Raw genomic sequence first — 22,948 nt, 5'->3', positions numbered from 1 at the left:
ATATCTTGGCAATTGTAAATAATGTTGCAATGAACATAGGGGTGCTTGTGTTCTTTCAAATTAGTGTTTTGGGTTCCTTTGGATATATGCCCAGAAGTGGGATTGCTGGGTAAAAGGCAAATCCATTTTAAAAATTTTTTGAGGTATCTCCATACTGCTTTCCACAGTGGCTATCTGCATTTCCACCAACAATGCATAAGGGTTTTCTCCCCATCCTCACCAGCAATTGTTGTTTGTTGATTTATTAATGATAGCCATTCTCACAGGTGTGAGATGGTGTCTCATTGTGGTTTTTATTTGCATTCCTGATGATTAGTGACGTCAAGCATCTTTTCATGTGTCTATTGGCCATCTGTATATCTTCTTTGGTGAAGTGTCTATTCAGGTCCTTTTCCCATTTTTTAATTGGGTTGTTGGAGATTTTATTGTTGAGTTTTTAAGCAGCTTATAAATTTTGGATATTAACCCCTATCCGATGTATCAGCAAATATGTTCTCTCATTTTGTGTCTTGCATTTGTTGATGATTTCCTTTGCTGTGCAAAAACATTTTAGTTTGATGAAGTTCCATTTGTTTATTTTTTCTTTTGTTTCCCTCACCTGGGGAGATAGATCTGATAAAAAAATTGCTATGAGCGATGTCCAAGATTTTGCTGCTTATGTTTTCTTCTAGGATTTTTATGGTTTCAGGTCTAACATTTAAGTCTTTGATCCATTTTGAATTTATTCTTATGTGTGGTGTAAGACAGTGGTCTAATTTCATTTTTCTGCATGTACCTGTCCAATTTTCCCAACACCATTTATTGAATAAGCTATCTTTAGCCCATTGTATGAGCTTGCTTCCTCTATTGCATATTGACTACAAAGGTGTGGGCTTATTTCTGGGCTCTTTGTTCTGTTCCATTGATCTATGTGTCTGATTTTATGCCAGTACCAGGCTGTTTTGATGCCTATGGCCTTATAGTATAGTTTCATATTAGCTAGCATAAGTCCTCCAGTTTTTTTGTTCTTTCTCAGGATTGCTGTTGCTATGTGGAGCATTTTGTGGTTCCATATAAATTTTTGAAATACTTGTTCTAGTTCTGTGAAATATGTCACTGGCATCTTGATAGGAATTGTGTGAAGCTATAGATTGCTTTGGGCAGTATGAACATTTTAATGATGTTAATTCTTCCTATCCATGAACACGGAATGTACTTCCACTTATTTGCATCTTCTTCAATTTATTTCTTCAGAGATTTATAATTTTCTGAGAACAGGTCTTTTACATCCTTGGTTAGGTTTATTCCTTGGTATTTTATTATTCTTGAAGTAGTTGTAAATGGGGTTGTTTTCTTTATTTCTCTTTGTTAGTTCGTTATTGGCATATAAAAATGCAACTGATTTCTGAATATTAGTTTTGTATCCTGCTACATTGCTGATTTCATTTATCAGTTCTAGTACTTTTCTTGGTGGAATCTTCCAGGTTCTCTATGTACAGTATTATGGCATCTGCAAATAAAGACAGTCTTACTTCATATTTTCCAATTTGGATGCCCTTTATTTCTCCTTCCTGTCTGATTGCTTTGGCTGGGACTTCCAGTACTATGTTGAATAAGAGAGGTGAAAGCGGACATCCCTGTCTTGTTCCCAATTTTAAGTGGAATGCTTGTAGTTTTTGCCCATTGAGTATGATGCTGGCAGTGGGTTTGTCATATATGGTCTTTTTTATGTTTAAGTATGTTCCCTCTATTCCCACCTTGCTGAGAGTTTTTATCATAAATGTGATAAACATTTATGTGTTTATAAATACAAACATGTGATTACGTGTTGCAATGTATTTAATGTGTGGTTCAAGAAAACTTTTCTTCTTTCAGTGTGGCCCAGAAAAGTCAAAAGATTAGACGCCCCTGATTTATTCCTTCCAGTGTATTATTTATCACAGATATTACATTTTTTATTTCTGACTGATCCTTTTTTATGATTTCTATGTCTTTTTTCATGCTGTTGAATATCCTTATAATCGTTATTCTAAAATCTCATTCTGATAAATTGCTTTCTTACGTTTCATTTAGTTCTCTGGAAAATTCACTCGTTCTTTCACTTGGGGTCTATTTCTTTGTCTTTCCATTTTGGCTGCTTCTTTGTATTTTCCACCTTAGATGTTAAACTAATCAACCACCAATCTGATCAGGTGTTAATCTAACCTACCCATAATTAGCTGTCAGGCTTAAGCACCATAGTGTGGGGCAGAGTAATTCCTGCATGCAGGGCTATTGCTTCCCCTCAGGCTGATGCCACTGAGACAGGAGAGCTCTGCCTGAGAAAGATGACTCCTGCAGTATGGGTGATGACTCAGCACAGGGGTCAGCTGTTCTGATGGTGGCTGTTCTCTCAGTTCTGTCTCCAAAGCCACCAACTGCAGACTCTGCTCAAGTGTCTCTAGTTCACTCTGCTCTCCCTTTCCCAGCACCAAGAGTAAATGGCTCCAAAAGAAATTTTTTGTGTTGGCCCTTTAACAGGCTCTCTGCATCTCCAGCCATCTCTCCCTGGCCAATAGAACCCCTGCTGCTTTTTACAACTGGATGTTATCTGGGCTCCTTCTGGCTCTGGTGCTATAGGCTGGGGAGCCCAGCTTGGGGTTTAGATCCCACACTTCTCAGGGGGAAACACCTGGCCACTGAAATATCCCTTCAGCACTTTAGCTGCCGCCCATGGGAGCCCAGGCAGTTCTCTCATGCCTCCTCTGCACTCCCTACCAATCACATTGTGCTGAAGTGTTTTCTTCTGTCTGTCCATGGTTATAAGGCTTCTCTCCAGCTTGTGTTCAGTTGGTTATTCAAGATGATTTCACTACAATTTAGTAGTAATTCCAGACTGGTCCTGGGAGGTTAGTGTAGCTTTCAGTTACTCCTCTGCCATCTTGGATCTCTCCATCTTAAATATTCAGTATTTTAACACATGTAAACATCAGTGTTTTGGGTTTTTAATGCTGACTTTGAGGGCTCTTCTGGGGCACACCCTGGACCTTAGGTCCCTGATGTATTTGCCCTGGCCTACTGGGTGCTTTTGAGGATGTAGGCACAGCCTGACTGAGTAGCAAAGGTTCTTGTCCCTTGGTGTTTTCCCATGTGGGTAATTCCTTCACTTATAGTAGAATTTGACTTGAGAACTTTGGGCACACCATGGTTTTTTAAAAACATTTATTTTGAAATGGAAAATTATGAGTTGCAAGGACACTGTAAAGCACTCCACACACACAGAGACACTTACTTTTTTTCTAAATCATTTGAGGGTACATTGCAAATACAATGGCCCTTTACCACTTTTTTTTCTAGCTTTATTAAGGGGCAACTGAACGAAAAAGGTAAGATAACTAAAGTGTACAATGTGATAATTTTCTATAGTATGCACTGCACAGCACTATTCTCTGGATGACATTTCATACTTGCTTGATTCAACTGACTTTGGTGTCCTCTCCATGGAACTCACCCATTTTCTTGGATGGGCTCAATGGTGGAACTAAACAGAGGAAGCAGAACCAGGCCTGAAAATCAGAGTAACTGACCTTCATACACCGAAATAGTGCTACAGCTATAAAATCTTACTGCAAATGCCACACTATATACCTGCTCTAATAATGAAAATTTAGATCAATGAACCATCAAATTGTGTGCTAACAAAGAGAGGCAAATGCTGAGAAGAGAGGGCAGAACCCTCAAAATTCCTGCCCTTTCCCCTTAACTCAAGTTGGTCAGCTTCTCCATGGTGCCCAGGGTGCTGTATTATTTTCCAGACTTTGATTTTTCAGCAGGTGTTGATGATCCTGGATGTATTCTGTACAGCTTGAGTGTATATATCTTGGGCTAGCAAACATTTCATAAATCAGCTTCATATTTTTACAACCCTTCAAATACCCAAATGTGAACAAAAAAGGCTTTATTCATATCAACTCTATTCTATAGGACCAAATTGATCTGTATTTTCCTATGTATTCTGGAAGGAAAAAAAATCCCACATATAATTTGTGGTTTCATTCTGGCTACACAGTTAAGATATTTTTTTCTGGGAAACCAAAGTTTGCAAATGCAATAGATGTGAGTACTTTATATCATCCTGAGTTTGTGAACTGCCCACAATTCTTTGTCAAGACTAGCCTAAGAAAGAAAGCTACACTACCCGGAAAGGGAAAGCAAGTCAAATAATACACAAACTCTAGTCTTTGAGGTCTAGTATAGCATCCTTCACTAACACTAAATAGACATGATTAACTGCCTCATCTCCAGTTGGGTAAAGCCACAAATTATTGCACACTGTCAAACCAGCAGTCTGTACAAATTTCCTCTAATAATTTGGACAAACCATTCAAGTGGTCAAACTTTAATACACCAGTAAACTTTCAAATAAAAAATCAAATCAATAGATTCTTTTTAGTAAATATAGATGTGTGTTAGTTAAAAATATCTTTGTACTTGAAATTCATCTCTCTGAAAAAAATGGGTATAAATTATATTAAAAATATCCAGCCTTAATACTTTTTTTTACCAAAATGTTGTCTTTAAATTTAAACTACAGTATCCTAGGGACACACATCATTTTTTTTTACTATCATCATTATTATTTTGCAAAAATGTAAGATTAAAAATCTTTTTTCTTACACATTTTATGCCATAAGAGACATGATTAAAATGATGAGTTTCCAAATAACATGAATAATACATTTACCTTTTATCCAAAGCAAATGTATTTTGTTCTTAAGAGATGTTTAATCCATTTTTTCTCTCTCTCTCTTTCTCTCTCTCTCTCTTGCTCTCTGTTTTGAGTAGAGCAAAGGAGGGCAATGAGGGATTTACACTTAGAATTATTATTTAATGTGGGCATATATTTGACTTGTGATTATAAAATAATTGTAGTAATTTTGAGTTTAGATGGGTTAGTAAATTTTGATATGAATGAAAAGCAAATTATATTTCTGTTAAATATTCAAGGTTACCTTTTTGGGCCAGAATTATTAAAAAGTATTCTTTATTATGCTATGAAAAGTGTGGAGCCTAGGTTAAGAAATTTTTTCCTACTTATATGTATATAAATATTTACCCCAGAAGTAACAGGTCTATATTTTTAGAATAAATTTCAAAGAACAGCTTAAGCTTTCATAAAACTTGGATAGAGAAGCTTAAAATCCTTTCACTATCCTACACTCTTCACCGTCTTCCATCAGAAAAAGTGCTCAATGGTTGAATTCAATCACTATCTTAGGATCATTGGGAGTGGAAGAAAAGATACAGCTCTTTTAAAGTTTCCTTTATAGCTTCCTGGTGTTTGCTTACACCCTAGTCACTTGGGCAGCAATGGCCTCCGGCTGCCTCTGCACTGAGCGGTGCCTTTGAACTGGGAAGATTCCGGTGCTGGTAAATGAGTGGAGCTCTCCTTTATGCCTCCTTTTACTTCCTCAGTGTACTTTTCTCTAGACACATATTTCCTTGCTACCAGGGTAGTAATAATACCTTTGAGTAAAGAAAGATTGGGAGGTGAACACAGGGGAAAGGCTCAAAGGCTGTGAACTTGCATTTTTATCTTATAGCTCCATGTGGTCCAACTTAGTTCATCAGGAGAACACTTCGGGATTTTTTAGCTGAAGCACCAGCAAATAATAAAGAGAGTGCTTCCCCCCAGCCTTTTCTTCTTTCCATTTTTCCCTTGTGGACTTAGTGGGGTAAAGGTAGACATGGTAGGTGACTGGTTATGATCCCTCTTTGCTTTAAGTGACTTCCTGGCCAATGATCAGGGAAGACTCCCTTCCTCTTGTCAGAACCAGAATTGGTACTTTTAAGATGACAGTAAGGGTTTGGAACTCCAAGTGTCAGAAGTCAGTTAGGAAGCATCCAAGAAGTTCTTTGATTTTTCTCCTTACAGATGATAGTAAATATTGTAATAATCGGCTATTAACCCCTTTGTTTTCTCAGCTGTCTGGCTGGTGAAGTCTTTTTTCTTGGACTGTTCTAAATAATGAAGACGACTTTGAACACTGGCTACTGCCCTTCTGGCCACTACTGGCCACTGCCTTATGAGAGATGAACAAAAAATTCTGTCTATGTTCAAATTCCACAAAAACAACCCATGAAGCCTACAGAAAAGGACTCATGATCCAGTGCCTTAAATTGTCATAAGGAAGAGCAAAAGGGAAATTTCCAAACGAAGATTCCTGGCCTCTACCTTATGAGAGGTGAACAAAAAACTCTGTCCACGTTCAAATTGCAAGAAAATAACCCATGAAGCCCACAGAAAAGGACTCATGATTCCAGTGACTTAAATTGTCACAAGAAGGAACAAAAGGGAAAATTCCACAATGAAGAATCACTTAGTATCATGAACTAAGGATTAAGACGAATAACTTCTGTGTACCTAACATGTAATTTTAAAAATGACTCAGTGACTTTAAGGAAAAGTTGGGCCCTCAAACATGTGTTACAATTTAGTTATGACATTGGAGAACCCATGGAAGGAAAACATGATGATCGGCAGTACTTTTGTCTCCTGTCATATAAAGTGGTAAGGACATTGGGAGTTCTCTTCACTCTTTCCTTCAGAGAGTACTGAGTATCAGCTAATGTAGAGAAGACAAGAAGGAATTGATGGATAACTAGCGCTCGTGAACTTCAAACTTTGGGTTCTTCCTCAATGCAGAGAAGGAGAAGGCTGAGAACACAGCCCATAGCTGACTTCAGTACTTTTTCTAAATGTGCCCAGCACTAAGACTGATGTTTTATAGTATGGAACTGAAGAAATCTTAGGACTGGGTGATGCCATCTAATTATTAAGTTCAAATTACTCTAGAATCTTAAAAGCTCACAAGCAAGGATGTATAATATTCACAATATGCCTCTTCCTAAGCTATGTACTTTCATAATGAATGTAAGCCTTTGAAATAATAAAAATAACCACATGTAGTTCTTATACAAATAAATAATAATCATAAACAGGGCTGCTCAGAACTGAACTCATCTTGCTCCCTATTCAAGTGGAAAATTTCCCTTTTCACTGACGGATGTGCCGAACCATGCAATTTAATGTTGAGAACACTGTTTTGTTTCTCCTGAACTGCTCAACCTACTACACTCTAAAACCCTTTAAGATTTAGCTGTACTCAATTTACTTGTATAAAATACATAAAGACATTATTTTTGATAAATTTCTAAATGTATTACTGCTTTTAACCCTTCTTTTAAGTATAGTTGCCTGCATTAGAAGTTTTCCATGCATTACCTAGTTCCAATAATGTTTAAATAATATTTTTAATTGCATTCCTCCTTTAAGAGGGTATTCATTCTCAAATTCAAAGCCTTAACATATTGAAGATTTGGGGTAAAGACCTTCAAAGATATCACTCGAGAAAGTTTTGTTGACGAACAGGTATCACTTAAAAGTATTACAAGAATCCTAATCACAGTTTCCTAAGGAAACAAAATTCCAGAATTTTACAAGAGTTGTTTGGTGGAAATAAATCCAGGTTCAAAGAGATAAGAAGAAAGGAATAATTTTTATTCAGCACACGCATGATTTGCTATAGCAATTTTGGACCCCTTTGTTCTGCCGGTTGTGACTCAGAAAAGAGATGCTTCTGTAAAACTCATCCCCTGAAAACAGAGATGAGAGCAAGTAAATGAGTGAGCGCTGATTGAAATTCAAGTCACTTCATAAAGAATTTGCACACAAGATGAATTCTCACAAGTTGGCAAGCTTTTCCAAAGTCTAGCTTTCACGAATATTGTTTGAACAAGTTGTGTGGAATGCCGTCTGTGCCCTATGGAATAGCATACTTTTTATTACCGAGGTGGGATTATTTAGGATCACGAAATAACAGGGTTCAAAAGTAAAACAGCTGAAAAATCCAACAATCTGGGCTAACCTGGGATGCTCTGTCTCCTCACAGCCAATGCTCCATCAGGCGGCTTTGTCTGGCTGGCGGATTTAGTGTAGGGACTCTCATCTGCAAAGGTACAATGAAGGGTTTGGTTAATTTCCATCCAGTTTCTAATGCAGTGAAGGTTTTTAGAGGATTGCAGTCCTTCTGCCAGAGAGAGGTGATACGGTATGGTGCAGTAGAAAAAGTCGGTAGACCTCAGTACGAACCTCAGCTTAGCTGTGGGACAAGTTATTGAAAATGCCCTGAACATCGGTTTCTTCTTCTATAAAAGAGGGATATATTTTCTTATCAACCTCTTAGGATTGTCAGGATCAAGCCATAGTGCACATGAAGGCATAAAATGGAAAGAAATATGCAAATATAAAATGCAAATTATTTGCCTGTGGGTTACTTTCATTGACAAATAAGTATCAGTGAATATCAGTAACAGGAAGGCAAAGAAGGAAGAAAATGGCTCAGTGGGCACTAAGAGTAATCAGGTAGAAGAACAAAGGAAATGTTGTATTTCAGATAAGCAGATGACAGGTGATTAGTATTGCAGGGAAACAAAGAAACACAGAGTTAGTGGGTTCCAGAAAGTGTGGACTGGCATCCAGGGCCAAATGGAGGGAACAGGGACATTTAGAGCAAGACCAGAGGAGGGAGGTTAAGAACAGGAAAGGAATGATGATTTGGCAAAAGAAGAGGTAAACTGCAATGAGCTGATTTGCCTTTTAGAAAGAGATGAAAATAATCTGCAGAACCATAAAAAACAACTGAAAAGACAGAAGCTCAGTATATCTGTGAGAGGTAGGCAAGAAGCTCAGTAGGTGACAAGATGTTAGAGATGATGGATTCATCAAATTTGAGTAAAATAATTTTTGTTAAATCTGGAAAAGAATTTAATCTGGCTTGGAACATAGGAGTAATGATCTAGGATGGCAAATATTAGGATTAAAGTAGAAAAGAAGAATTTTTCCTAGTTTGCATGTGGACATTTGTTTAAAAGACATGTCTGAGTAAAGATGAGGATGTATGTGGTCTCAGTAAACAAATGCAAAATGATATTATCTAGCACATCTAGTCAGGCTACATGACCCAAGTGTTATTTCTGGACACACTCTAAGGTTGGTTTGTTGTTGTTAAAATAGGAAATCATCAAACGATTGGAAAGAAGCATATTGTGCTTGGCAAAATACTAAATGTAACAAGGATTTAATTCAACAACAAGGCTTTGTCATGTGAAAACATTAATTCTCCCAACTAAGTGGTTTGTGTTTTAAAATTGAGGAACTTGATTTCTCTCCAGGACGGACGTACTTCTGGTCGGAATGATTCATGATTTCTGCATAAAACTAACAAGGTCTTTATAAGAAATGACAAAAAGGAAAGATTAACACTGCTGTAAACTGCAATTAACTTTTAAAAATGGAAGTCACACTGTTTTATGTTTACATTCCATTTGTCACACAATTCTTTATATTTTTGCAACCATAAACTACCAACTCTCAGATACAATCCAATCAACAGCATCACTTTTGCTTATGCAGCGGTAACCTAGACCTTTGACTGTTTACTTTGCAAATGCAATTTTGAATATAATCACAACCACAAAACAAAAGTCTCCATTCGCCCCACGATGCTTTCCACAGTGGTGACTTAATAACCAGGCAATGTGCTTTACATATATACAGCATCTAGTAAAACACATTTACTATATTGTAAAATCTGGATTCTTTATAAAGCCAATTAAAATATATTTTCTTTTATTATCCCAAAACTTTGGGACAGTATATTTATGAATACAGAGCACTGGGCTGGGGATACAGATCATAACAACCAGTTTTAGGGAGAGCATCTTGGAAGTCTAAAGGTTTTCTTCAGTTTTCAACTTGTCAAGAGTCCAGCCAATTAAAATCTTGGTTTGAACCCAGTGTTAGATTTCTTAAAAGGCAGTAAGAGATTTTCCCAGGGGATGCTGATTTTTTTGTTTGCTTGCTTGCTTTTTTTTTTTTTTTTTTGGTACTTGATACTCTATTTGAAGAAGCCATTTAAAAAAATTACCCATTTTGCATTACAGAAGTAGTCAACCCTGGTGAAATTCTTTTCTCGTTTTATGAGTACACTGTGTTTGAAAATAGAGCTGAGACAGTCTAGTTATGCACATCCTGCAAAGGCTGAAGCTGAATTATGGATGGCCACTTGGCCAGCTTCCACCCCCAGCTCCCATCCTTATTCTCCTCAGTCACTGTCCTTACTGAGATGGGCGAAAGTAGACAATTAGCTAGAAGCCAAAAGTTGTATTGGTCAAAGCATCAGACTGCAATAAGTTCTATATTATCTAAAAATAGCTTGCCAAAGTCCCTCAGGGTGAAAGCAATAATTCCTAATGCTAGTGAGGCAGAATCTTGGCGACATTTATCAGGAGAGTAAAAGGACACCATAGCCACAGAGCAGCGGGGCACCAGTTCACATTTGTTGTAAAGGAATTTTTTCCTAAGAATACCTCTCTATTTTAAATCTGTAAGAGGCGTTATGAGCCTTTTATAAAAAGCAACCTATCACAGAATGAACACATCAAGTCTCATCATGTGATTTACTCAACGTCAACCCTTGATTCAAACTTTGTTTGAAAATAGAAGTGGAGGGAAGATACTGAACGATTCACTGGCAGATGGTCCCATAATAGGACACTAAAGGACGGGAATGCCTGGGGTATATTTTTAATCCTTGAGCATAAAGTCATGGAGAGCTATGGAATCCTCTGTCAGAGTTTTCCATGTGGCCTTTAATGGACATTTGTAGATGTATCACTAGCATTTCATGATTGTAAGAGATGATCTAGATCGCTTTAATTTTATGGTTACAACTTGAGGCCCCGAGAGGTAAATTTATAGGACGTATCTAGAGTGCATCTAGACTGCATTTCTTGTATGTTTATTCCCAAGCTCTTTCCTCTTTGTGCATTTCCTCTTGGATAGACAATGAGATGTGCTAGGTTAACAGGTGCACATTTCTGTATCACACAGGCAAGTGAATGGACCCAAGGCTCCAGCAGAGACCTTGTATAATGTGAGTTAATTCCTATGGAGAAGGCTATGAAAATGAGCAATCTTAGCCGTGTGTATATATCATATGTGTATATAAAACCCATTCCCCTCTCCTCCAAATATTTGTTTGTCTAATATGGACTACACTTAAATTGCACTACAGAACCAATTTATACCTGTCATTTCACTTTTTTTGCAAACAAAATAATAAAATAAAGTGCTCATACAGTTCACTGTTCCTTAGTAAGGGCCTCAAAATTTCATTGAATTATAAGATCTATGTTAACACTTCTTTATCAGTAAGGCACTAACTAGACCTTCAAGTTCCATCCACTTATATGTAGATTAAAAACTGACCAAATAATAAGGAATCAATGAGTGGATAATATTTCTAGAACAGTACCAGACACATAGTATGCATTCAGTAAATGTTTGCTGATAGATGAATGAATTGTATTCAAGTTTTCAAACTAAAGCATTTATTGTAGATAAGCAACCTGAAGAAAGTCAAACTTTTGTTGTGAGCTGTCCTCCTCCTACCTCTGACTTGTTCCCGAGGCTTATCGCCTGTGCCATTTAAAGCAATGACATCATCCAAGAGATACTGAGTATTGACTTACAGCCTGTTAAAAATCTGTAACTCTTTATAAAATGGATATTAAAATATTTCTTTTAACTTTCACTTAGACTACAGAAGGGTTGACTGAACAATCTTTAAAATAATGCCTTCAAGCAAAAGAATTCTGACTTTCATAGCAGGCTCCCAGCCATGACTTTAGTGGTGGGTCATATTAACGAGGGATCCTTATGGGAATTCACTACAGGAGCAAAGCAGACGTTCGGCTGGTGAGCTAGTGCTCACTGAAGTCAATGTTGCAAGTCATCATTATGCACATCTCAGGGTAGAGAACTGTCAGTCTTTTCTAATGACATCTTAGCAGAGAGGTGATCACTGTCACACATGAGAGCTACCCACTGTCAAAGGGCTGCAGAGTGGTCGTAACAAGGAAGAGCACGGGAACCCTTTCCGGTGTTATCCCACGGGGCAGGAGAGAATCCCCTCCATTAAGTGAAAAATCGACACTGTAACAGAGGAACAGAAAGGGCTTAGTCTGGCATACATTTAAAACAGAGTGAAACGATGGGGTGGGGGGGCTCAAACCATCGGTCCCCATCATTCCCTCCATTTTGGCCAATCTCCTCGGAGCCAAACACACGAAGGCACAGGCGGTTTGTTTTGATTACATGTTCCAAGTGAAGCTGGCGTTATAAACTCGGAAAGCAAGCAGCAGGCACCTAAGGAGCCATGCTTCATTCTGCCTCACAACCAAAGCCCATGTCCGAGCTGAATCACATCTTGCGGGATGGACTCAGGTCCCCTCATGTCATGACCTCGAATGGTTGCCTGGCATCAAATAGCTCCCATGTGTAATCAGGCTGGTTCTTGTCTTCCCATCTCCTGCCTCTCCCACTCCCAGGGTCTGTCTGGGCTTCCCAGATGAACCGGATATGACTGTGGTTTCAAAAATCTCTAGCTTTGTTGAAGAAAAAAAATTTAATTTCCTTTGGCTGAGACTAATCAGCCTATGCTAAACAATTCCTAGCAACTAATTATGCACAATTGAGGCACCTGCTAAGCCAGCAGATCCCTTAACTTCCTGATGAGGAAAAAAATAAAAAAGGCACTTTGTGCAATTAAACATTATGACCATTTCCTAGCAGTGGGGAGACAGGCGGCTCACGCAACAGTGTTCAGGCACGCCATTACACACTCGGAAGAGAACGCTGTTTTCATGAATGAACAAAATGAAATCCGTTGTGAAGGAAATAATCTGTCTCTTGAAGTCAATTACATTCCACAAATTTTAGTGCCTACTATGTGCAAACGAAGAATTAATTGGATAAAAGATAATAAAACTTTAAGTAGAATGGTGATTGAGGAATCCTTATTACTTCATAGGTTTGAGACAGAAATGTGCTTCATTAGCGGAGGGGGAAATGAGCATGGACTTGGGATGCTGGCAGAAGTGGGGAGTGGGAGGGGAAAGGGAGCATCACTGCAATGAGTTTGTCCACAACTTTGCAACCAGAAAAACCAAGAAACAGGCCCTTTTAATTTTTTTCAGCTAACGTGGAGGTTTTGTGTGGTGTGGGACTACCATCTTTTTGGTCCTCAGGGCCTGTGAACACTTCATCTCAGCCCAGCACGAACGTCTTGCGCGCTGGCTGTTTCCTGCAGACACTGGACCTCCAGTTCCGTTTGCCACCTTGGTGGTTTGATGGCACACTAAAATTTAAGCAGGATTTCCTGAAGGATAGCTCTCAAAGGATTTTGATAATAGGATTTATACAAGTATGTCGTTCTCTTCTTGTTAAAATAACGCACAGCTCTAAGCACAGTGCCTTGTATAATTTAAAGAAATGCAAACTCAACGATTTGGTCAAAGACCCCTCTTCAACCTTAACTAGTTCTTAATTCTATGTTAAAATAACACTGTTTTTCTGGGGTCATACAAAAAGTGCCCCCACCCCCGCCCCCAATCTTTCCTGGAGTCAGAAGTTTCTGGGTCCTACACAGACTCAGCTCTGTTGTGCCGGCACATGGAGGCTGTGGCGGATAGCTGCTTACAACTGATCTCATCGACAAGGAATTTTCACCTCCTTCTTCAATGGGATGAAGTGGTCCACACAGCTCGTTTCAAACCAGAAGGGAGAATGATCTGAGCTTGACGGTGGGAGGCAGAGTCCGCGTGCTGCTCCTTTGCGGTCTCTGTCCTGTTAGGAGATGATTTCCTTCCCCCACCCAATGGTCCACTTTCCCTCCCCTCTTGTTATTCATTTAGCCTTTGCGTGGCATTGACGTCTCTCCTTGACTCTGCACGGTTTCTTATAGTTTTATAATCTAGACCCAGATGTGCTTTATATTATTAAAGGGGATCAGGTCCTTTGCTTTTGAACATTAAAAAAAAAATCATCCAAACAGAGCACAAATTCATTTTTAAAACACATGTCCAGTGGCTCCTTCACAATGATAGAATGCCCTCACAATTACATTAAACACAATCGGACAACCATTTCAGGGATTAAATATTACAGCTAAGAAACTGCCCCTCATGCATATTTCTGTGGGGAGGAAGACCCCGGTCCAGCGCTCACGCGTTGCTCTGACAGTCACAGCGATGCCATTTTACAGTTCAGGCAACTTTTAAATGTGGTTCTGTGGCTCAGTATTTTTCCTCCTTTTTCTTTTTCTTTGTTAACAAAGTTTGTGTGAACTGAAACAAATGTCAACTGCTGGCAAATTAATTTATACAAATCAATGATCAGAGAGTTACTAGTACTAATAAATTTCTAAATGAAAAAAAAAAGCGTTACCACCACCGTTTGACTCAGTTTCCAATATACAAGCTGAAAGTCTGTTTCTACACCTTGCATCCCGGAGTTACGGAAGGGGAAAGGGAATAGAGCACCTTTGTAACCTTGAGTAACATACTGGAGCTAGGAGAACAGACCATTGTTCCTCAGGGCCACTGATGAGACGGAGGCCCAAGGACCACAGGTGACTGCCTCTGTGCGCCGAGACCCACTGTGTGACTCCCGACACCCTCCTTCGTGTTGACGGGTGCAGTGGCCTTAGAAACAATGCTCCAAAGGATGTTTCCAATGTGGTGAGGAAAAGTAAGCTTTTTCCAGGAGTCTATTTCAATGAATAATCAAAACAGTAAAAACTACAGGTGAGACTTTGCGGTAACGAAGAAAACGGATTTAACCAGAAGTTATCAGAGTGCAAGACAGAGGGAAGGAGAAGTAAACCTTGGGTTGAAGCCCCTGGTTGTATGTAAGGGATGTAAATTATATGAAGAACTGTTAGGGTTTTATTGTAACATGTAGATTTTTTTCCAGTATATACCAGTGCCATTGGTTTCCTCTACAAGTAATCCAAATAATTGCTTATAGGCCCTTCCTTTATTTCCAAATTTGTGCATCATTCGATAAGTAGTTCAAACAGACCTGTGTCAGCCAGAGGACTTTTTAAAATGTCAGTAATCCCAATAATGCCCTAACAATTACAGCCAGCCCTCATTGAGCACTCATCAGGTGCCAGCCTGAGTCCAAGCACTTCAGATGTATACCCTTATTTCTTCCCACAATACCTTAATAAAGCTAAAGTAACAGGGAAGGATAGATTCACTTTACAAAAGGAGTCCTGGTTTTAAGGAAGAACTTGCCTTGTTCATCCTAAGTAGTAGGTTCCAGGGGGACTTTTATAAGAAACTGCTATTATGCTATAACGAGGACTAGAGCAGAGTGGGCGTACTACGTGCTCAGCATGTACAGCCTACTGTGCTGGTGCCTCCTGTATGAACTGTCAATACTTGCAACAATGTAATTGCACAGGTACAATTACACCGCTTGAAATAGGATAAAGAGGCTTATAGAGATGAAATGATGTTCCTACATGTTCGGAAGAAGTGCAGAAATGAAGGTTTAACTTATGTGTCTTTATAGAGTCTGCTCTTTGCCACAAGGATATACTATTTATCAAAATCTGATTCACATGTCTTTTGAAGTGTGTGTGTGGGTGTTGCAGGTGTAGCGCGTCTGGGCCTAACCTGCGTGACTACATGTCACTGATGGAGGGACTTGAGTCTGCACTTGAAGATGTCCTGGAATTTCAGGTTAGAAAAGAGTATTTCTCCCAGTTTATAGATCTCACTTCTTTGTCATGATTTCTTGGCTTAATTTATGATATAGCATTCAAGGTTTTCCTGGCACATTAACAAATCATCTGAAGGAACGCCTTTTAGCCAATAAGCTCCAAGCATTGTAGGAGATGCAGGCTGGCTGGATTTATCTAACTCCTCCAATCTGTGCCAGCCATCTTCTACTGATGGGACATTTATGAACTGGGTCCTCCTACACGTGGTTTATCATCTTAAAATGAGTAAGTAGCAGGGCACTCTCTTTTCTCTTCTAGTATTCCAGCTAACATGTTCATAGGCTGCCGCTTACGATATCTCAAACCTTTCATTAGTGTCACGCTCTTGGAGGGAGAGAATAAATCTTGGACTAGGTGACATCTAGGAATGCAATGAAGAAACCGGTGGCCTGCCTTGTGCAGCTGGCAAATGGGACCGTCGGGTCTGTCTTTGTTCTGGCTCTGGCTCTGGCTCTCAAGCCCATCTTCGAACAGCCAGGCCCTGGAGCGGGGGAGCTGCACCCTCCGTTCTCAGGCTCAGGAGCGGCTTCTGGGCAGCTGGGTCACTGGGCACACAGGTGTGGGCTTTTTGCTAGACTTGGGAATATCACAGGGAGCCTTTGAAACCCAGGCGATTAACACACCCATTAGCCATTCTTCCCAAGACTGTCACCTCTTCGGGCCTTGCCTTAATATCAGGGCCTATCTCAGAACTCACTTTTTTATAGTTTGAAAACTCCCAGATTTAACCCAATTTCTAAGTGTGAGCCAGTCCCCTTACATACCATTTTAGAAGCCAAACCTTCTTGCTACGAGGATGGGAGGTGAGGATCACATGTGGATCCCTTGGGAATAATGTATGTCATACATATGCCTTGGGTTGTCACATACTTTGCTTTTTAATTCATTGCCAGGTCAAGTGAAAGCCGATAGATGACTGATTACCAAACAGATGACATGTGTTTTTAGTGCTTGATTAAAGTGGGATTTATCGTGGCTGTCAGAATCCAGGGAGTCTGCGATTATCGTTATTCAAAGCTGTCCACTGGATATTCTCTGGTTTTACAGTGACAGACAGTGATTATATGAACAAAACCTTATGAGGGTGTTAGACCAGAAGTGATGTTTTTTATGGCAAACACTAAACCCATTTTTAAAGCACTAAAACTTTACTTTACCTGGTGGATGAGGGAACTGAGTGATACATCAGAGCCAGCAGGGATGCCACAGTGGCAACCACATGTTTCCATGGTAGCACTTCCTCTACCACCTTGTAACTATCAACCTGCTGATCTCCACGGTATGAACTCCTCTGAGAGAAGATTTGCTTTCATAGTCAAAGGTATTATTATGCCCATTTCACAAGTGAGAAGACTGAATCCCAGGGAAGTTAAAAATCTGTCTAAGGCTAAGCAGCTAATAAGGGGCAGAGACAAGATGCTAACCCATGATTCCAACACCAAAGGCCGTTCTTTTCCCAGTATTGCTGCACTGCCTCAGTGAGGAGCTTGCACGACGGAACAACCAAAGAACCCGTAGTGGGAGGAAAGTCCGTTATCCGACCATTGTAAAGAAATCTGGGTGTTGCCTAAACCTGTCTCCCCTTTTCTATTGTAATAAGGAGGCAGATACGTGACACATAAGGCTATGGGTTACCATCTGCTGAGCTCTTAATATCAGTGAATTGGAGAAATTCAGTGATATTAAATGGTCTATTATGAGTCAATTTGTCAGGGGCAAAAGAAAAATTAAAACCCAAGTACCTAGATTTAATAGTCCAAAGATTATTGAATTATCTTCATTTGCTTCTGAGACAAATTATTCAGACATACAACTTCCTTATGAATTACTTGCTTGTCTAACTCTCCTTGGGTTCTGTCTACTTCATCAACTTTACTACTTTTCCCCATAAATCTTGCTTGAACAAAGATTCAGCTTTTATAGTTAATTAGGGCGAACAAGGAAAATGCAGTTCAACTCCACAAAATGTGAATGCTTAATTTTGAATGATTTTGTAGCATTATACTCAATAGGACTCTTCCAATTTTCCAATTAACAAGTTACTGACATTTACAAACACCTAGCATAATAGAAAGCTTTTCCTTCTGTCACTGTTTGTTAGTTTCATTTCTGAGTTTTGGGTTGGCTTTCAGGACACTTCAGTCATGAGAGTAATCATATGAAACTATTGAACTCTATAGGCAATAATAGCTTAGAGGAGTTTCATTTATGATAAATGAAACTTTCTCAGATTCATTCTCAACGGCCATGTAATGTGCCTTAAGGTACTTTAAAATCACACCATTCAAGCTTTAGAAGGGCACTCCTACACATTTAACTCTGAGCTGCAGTGTATTTTATAACAGGCTCTTATGAAATATAACATTGACAGAGCAACAGGCAACTCACTATTTCTCAATGTGAACATTGTTTAAAATTTCTAGGTAAGTCTATCTAGGCAAGCCATGTGAGACAATCAGAAAGGTATATATCCGCAAATACACACACACATACACACAATGTCTGACCTGGAAAAGTCCAGCCATTGTTAATATAATGAGAACAGTTTGCATGACATCTATGTAGCCTGGCAGCCAAGGAGAGTGGACTGGAATGTGCATGCGTGAACAATGACAGCTTCGCTGTACTAGTCAGTGGGGTTGGTGGATACCTTTGAGTGAGCATGTGTAGAGTGTGGCCGTCACATTCAAAATGACTGAGCGAGTAGAGTAACAAGTCTGCATCAAATTTTGTGTTAAGCTTGAACATTCCTCTGTGGAAACTACTCATATGATTCCGAAGGCCACAGCAACGGGCTACTGGTGATTGGCAGCTTCATCATGACAACATGCCCACACATGCATCAAATCTCATGCAGAGTTTTTTGGCAAAACATCAAATCACCCAGGTGACTCAGCCCCTCTGCAGCCCAAATTTGGTGCCAGGTGACTTCTGGCTTTTCCCAAAACTTAAATCAGCTTTAAAAGGGAAGAGATTTCAGACCATCTATGAGATTCAGGAAAAGACGATGGGGCAGCTGATAGTGATTGGAAGAACTGTGTGAGGTCCCAAGGTGCCTACTTTGAAGTGGACTGAGGTGTCATTGTCCTATGTACAATGTTTCTTGTATCTTCTATCTTCAATAAATGTCTCAATTTTTCATATTACATGGCTGTTTACCTCTGGACAGACCTCGGATATTTCATAGATGTAGTCATCCACATATATGTATCTATTTATGAGCACTTTTAGGAAAAAGTACACATATGAACAGAGGAACTCAAAGGACTCCTTACCCCTACGACACCCCTTCTATCCTTCAGGGCAAAATATAACGGGTGGAAGTTGGGGACCGCCAGCTTTATCCTAATGACTTCTTACTGAGCCCCGCAATAGAATGACCAAGAGCTCAGGGCTAACGGCAAGACCTAGGATGGTACAGAGCTTCTGTAATGTTCTAGAAATTTCAACTTTTACAAACTATATGCAAATTCATGCAGTAATTTATATAGTTCATAGACTTTGGAATTCTCCATTTAGGATTGCCACATTCTATCAAAAGATGCCGTAAGAGAAATTGTAATTTAGCTTGGAGACAGCCTACAAATAAGTAATGCAGGTAGAAAAACAGAACAGTTATGGGAGAAATTTGTCCATCTCAGTGGTCCAAAGTGCACAATTCAAGCCCAGCGTAGCAGACACTGTTGAGGCGGACATGACTACCATTGGACAAGCACTGTCTCCATATCCACTGCATAAAAAAGTAGCTTAGAAATATTCTGTGTGTGCCGTAGATCTACTGAACAATTTGGGTACTGATTTTAAGTGTAGCTTGCCTTCACATTCCCGCCCCCCCGTAGTAAAACTGCAGCCTTTATTGACTTCTATTTTGTTTAAGACAAGCTTAACAAAACACTTGATATTTATTGTGGAAGACAGAGTAAACAAGACATAATGGTTATTTTGGGTACAATAAAGCTCAGATATCTGCTTCTTTGACAATTAGGGATGCACTGCTTGAAATAAGCAGAAGCATTTGTGCATTATCTGAAAACTGTCACATTTATGTAAACAGAGACCATAAAACTGAAATATGCAAGTATCACTGGTGCTACTCTTGTCAGCATCTTCCCTCTATGAAATGATTTCAAGGGCTACTGTCTTTATTCCAATTATGAGAGGTTTTAGCTAAAAACCTATTAGGTCAAAAATTCTGTGTTAAACCAAGTGTAAAGCTTTGCCACCTTTGTTAAATATCTACAAGCTTAATTGAAAAAAAATGTTTCATTTGGTGAAGAAATACCAGAAAGCCCCAAGCAACGTGCATAATTAGACCATCTTTGTTCATTTCCTTTAGCCCTCTTTTTCTTTAGACCCTAGAACTTCCTTTCTGCACTGCATATTTGTGCGTAACTGAGACGTAGGATGACGTAGAGGCTGAACTCCCTCTAAGAGCCCTCAGAAACATTTGAGGGCTGGCTGTTCAGTGAACGTCTCAAGCTTAAGGACTGGATATGTATCCACCAAATTACCTCTTGTCATTTAGACGAAATCCTGTAGGCCTATCGCAAATTGTAAAAATATAGAAGAGGCAGACATCGACCGCATTTGCTGTGCTCTGCAAAGACAAGCCAACTGGATATAGGTGAGAGAAGGCGATTCCTTAGTTTTCCTCTTGAACTTCTCTTCTTAAGGTTTATAGCAACAGAGTGCATGTGCGTACTGTTCTTATAGCATTATACTCATGCAATGACTACGTTACTCGGCTGCATGACTGCAAACTATTTGAACATAAGGATGTTGTAGAGTTAACGTGATAATGTGGGAAGCGCACAGACTTTATATTCATAAAATGTTTGAACCCTGGTTTCTCTTTTTTCTTTGGGCAAGTTACATAAATCCTTTAAGCCTTGATTTTCTCATCTCACAAAAGGGAATAACGATAGCTATTTTTCCCACTTGAGAGAATTAGTGGGGAAAATGCATGTAAAGACCCGGGTAGATAGCACAGGCTCAATAGTAATAGCTTCTTCATGAGACTCTGGCCCAGTATGATTTCGTGGAACCCTTGGGCCTTGACACATATTAATTGATCATATGTAGTAGAAATAAAAATAATGCAAATGGTGACTTTTAAAAGGCTAGAATTTGTCTTATTAATTTGTTTTTTTTTTACTATGAGGGAAACACAGGACCCAAATAATAGAGAACAAAACCTGCTCTTTACACATAATGGAATCAATTAGACATGAGTTCTGAAAGGGCTAAACATGACCCTTAAAAAGGTAGTTAATCCCAAAATTATACTATTAAGTATAAAACATAGCTTTAAAATATAATAGAGCAGTCCTGGTTGGTGTAGTTCAGTGGACTGAGCGCTGGACTGTGAACCAAAGGGTCGCTGGTTCAATTCCCAGTCAGGGCATATGCTTGGGTTTCAGGCCAGGTCCCCACTAAGGGGCATGCGAGAGGCAACAACACATTAATGTTTCTATTCCTCTCTTTTTCTCTCCCTGCCCTCTCTCTAAAAGTAAATAAATAAAATCTTAAAAAAATATATAATAGAGCAAATCCTCCCAGAGGTAGAACTTAATCCCTTACACTAATCACACAAGGTGGGTAAATGAATATTCTTTTATGATACTGGGATACTATTTTTTTAATTTACCACTTTTCTAGTGCCCTGGTGGTCGGAGAACTACTACTTCTTGTAAAGTTTTAAATTATAATGAGGGAGATGATTTGCTCATCTGATGCTTTATATGTAAGTATTGCTAATTGCACAAATCTGGCTTGTATTTGATCCATTAAGTATCTCCAGTGATACCACTTTGTACACAGCCCAACTCTGAGATGCACGGTCTGTCTACACATAGCAAGTTTCCTATATGTTACAGTTAGGTCCAGAATTGTAATGAAATAATGTGAGAAACAATTGGTTAACAAGGCAGCCACCCCTTTAAATAATTTGTATGCACTATTCTCCTTGTTTTACATGATAAATGGCAACAAAGGAGAGGGTAGTATCATTACCATATTTGGAAACAACTATGAAAAAAGAAGAACTTTTTAATTTCTTTCTATAAAATTTTATTTTCAGAGTGAAATATGGCAAAAGGCGAGTACTCTTCCACATTATAAATCATCTGCCAGATAGGAAAAGCAATCTGTTGGAAGGCTGCCCAAGGCACACCGATTCGTTCTCTTTTCCTGAATCACTATTAGGGTGCAATTGTCTGTACTTTGTCATTCATAATGTGCACTTTATTGCCCAAATTTTTGAGGGGAAAATAAGGATGCACATTATACATGGGTAGTGCCTGAAATACCTTGTATCTGGTCTTGTGTTTTGTAATTATTTGTTACATAAAATTTCTTGTTCCATAATATGTTCAAAATTAAATGCTAAAATTCCTTTATAATATGAAAAACAAGTATCTAAATATAAATAAACATTGAATTAAAAAATTAAAGCAAAAGATTTTTTTCTCCAAGTTTGGGCCAAAAACGTGGGTGTGCATTATACAGGGCAAAATACAGTACTTCTCATTGAATTTAGGTTTATTCTGTGCAAGCATTAAAAAATATTCTCCTGCATCCTGGAGTTTAAAACGATAAAAACAATACACACTTAAAATGTAGTATAACTAGTCTCCATTCTGGTCAGAAGATTTTCTAGAAATATGTCTTAAGACATAAATTTTAAAAAGCTTTTGATAAAATTCAGCATCTTTTTATGATCAAAACTTTCAGCAAAGTGGGAACAGAGGGAACATGCTTAAACATAATAAAGGCCAGATATGACAAACCCACTGCCAGCATCATATTCAACAGGCAGAAACTATAAGTGTTCCCCTTAAGATAGGGAACAAGACAGAGATGCCCACTTTCACCTCTCTTATTCTACAGTACTGGAAGTCCTAGCCACACAGCAATCAGACAAGGAGGAGAAATAAAAGGCATCCAAATAGGAAAGGAAGAAGTAAAACTGTCTTTATTTACACATGACATGATACTCTACATAGAGAACCCTAAAGATTCCACCAAAAAACTACTAGAACTGACAAATGAAATATGAAGCAAGATACAAAACTCATATTCAGAAATCAGTTGCATTTTTATATGCCAATAATGAACTAACAGAAAAAGAAATGAAGAAAACAATCCCATTCACAATTGCTTCAAAAAGAATAAAATACCTAGGAATAAACCTAACCAAGGATGTAAAAGGCCTGTACTCCAAAAATTATGAGTCACTGAAGAAATAAATTGAAGAAGACACAATAAGTGGAAGCACATACCATGTTCATAGATAG

At 38.8% G+C, this 22,948-nt stretch overlaps 1 protein-coding gene across 6 annotated transcripts in view; it reads right to left on the bottom strand.

Annotated features, from left to right (window-relative positions):
- Nucleotides 1-22,948, bottom strand: part of GRIP1 (glutamate receptor interacting protein 1) — a 649,796-nt gene that overhangs the window by 169,401 nt on the left and 457,447 nt on the right. For all 6 annotated transcript variants that reach the window (XM_045184615.3, XM_045184618.3, XM_045184613.3 and 3 more), the window contains exon 2: nt 7,887-7,967. In XM_045184615.3, the coding sequence (XP_045040550.1) occupies nt 7,887-7,967 (81 nt within the window). The remainder of the gene's footprint in view (nt 1-7,886; nt 7,968-22,948) is intronic.

The sequence above is a fragment of the Desmodus rotundus genome, chromosome 3, assembly GCF_022682495.2.
Source record: "Desmodus rotundus isolate HL8 chromosome 3, HLdesRot8A.1, whole genome shotgun sequence".
NCBI classification, from domain to species: domain Eukaryota; kingdom Metazoa; phylum Chordata; class Mammalia; order Chiroptera; family Phyllostomidae; genus Desmodus; species Desmodus rotundus.
This window is presented reverse-complemented; position numbering and strand designations above follow the sequence as displayed.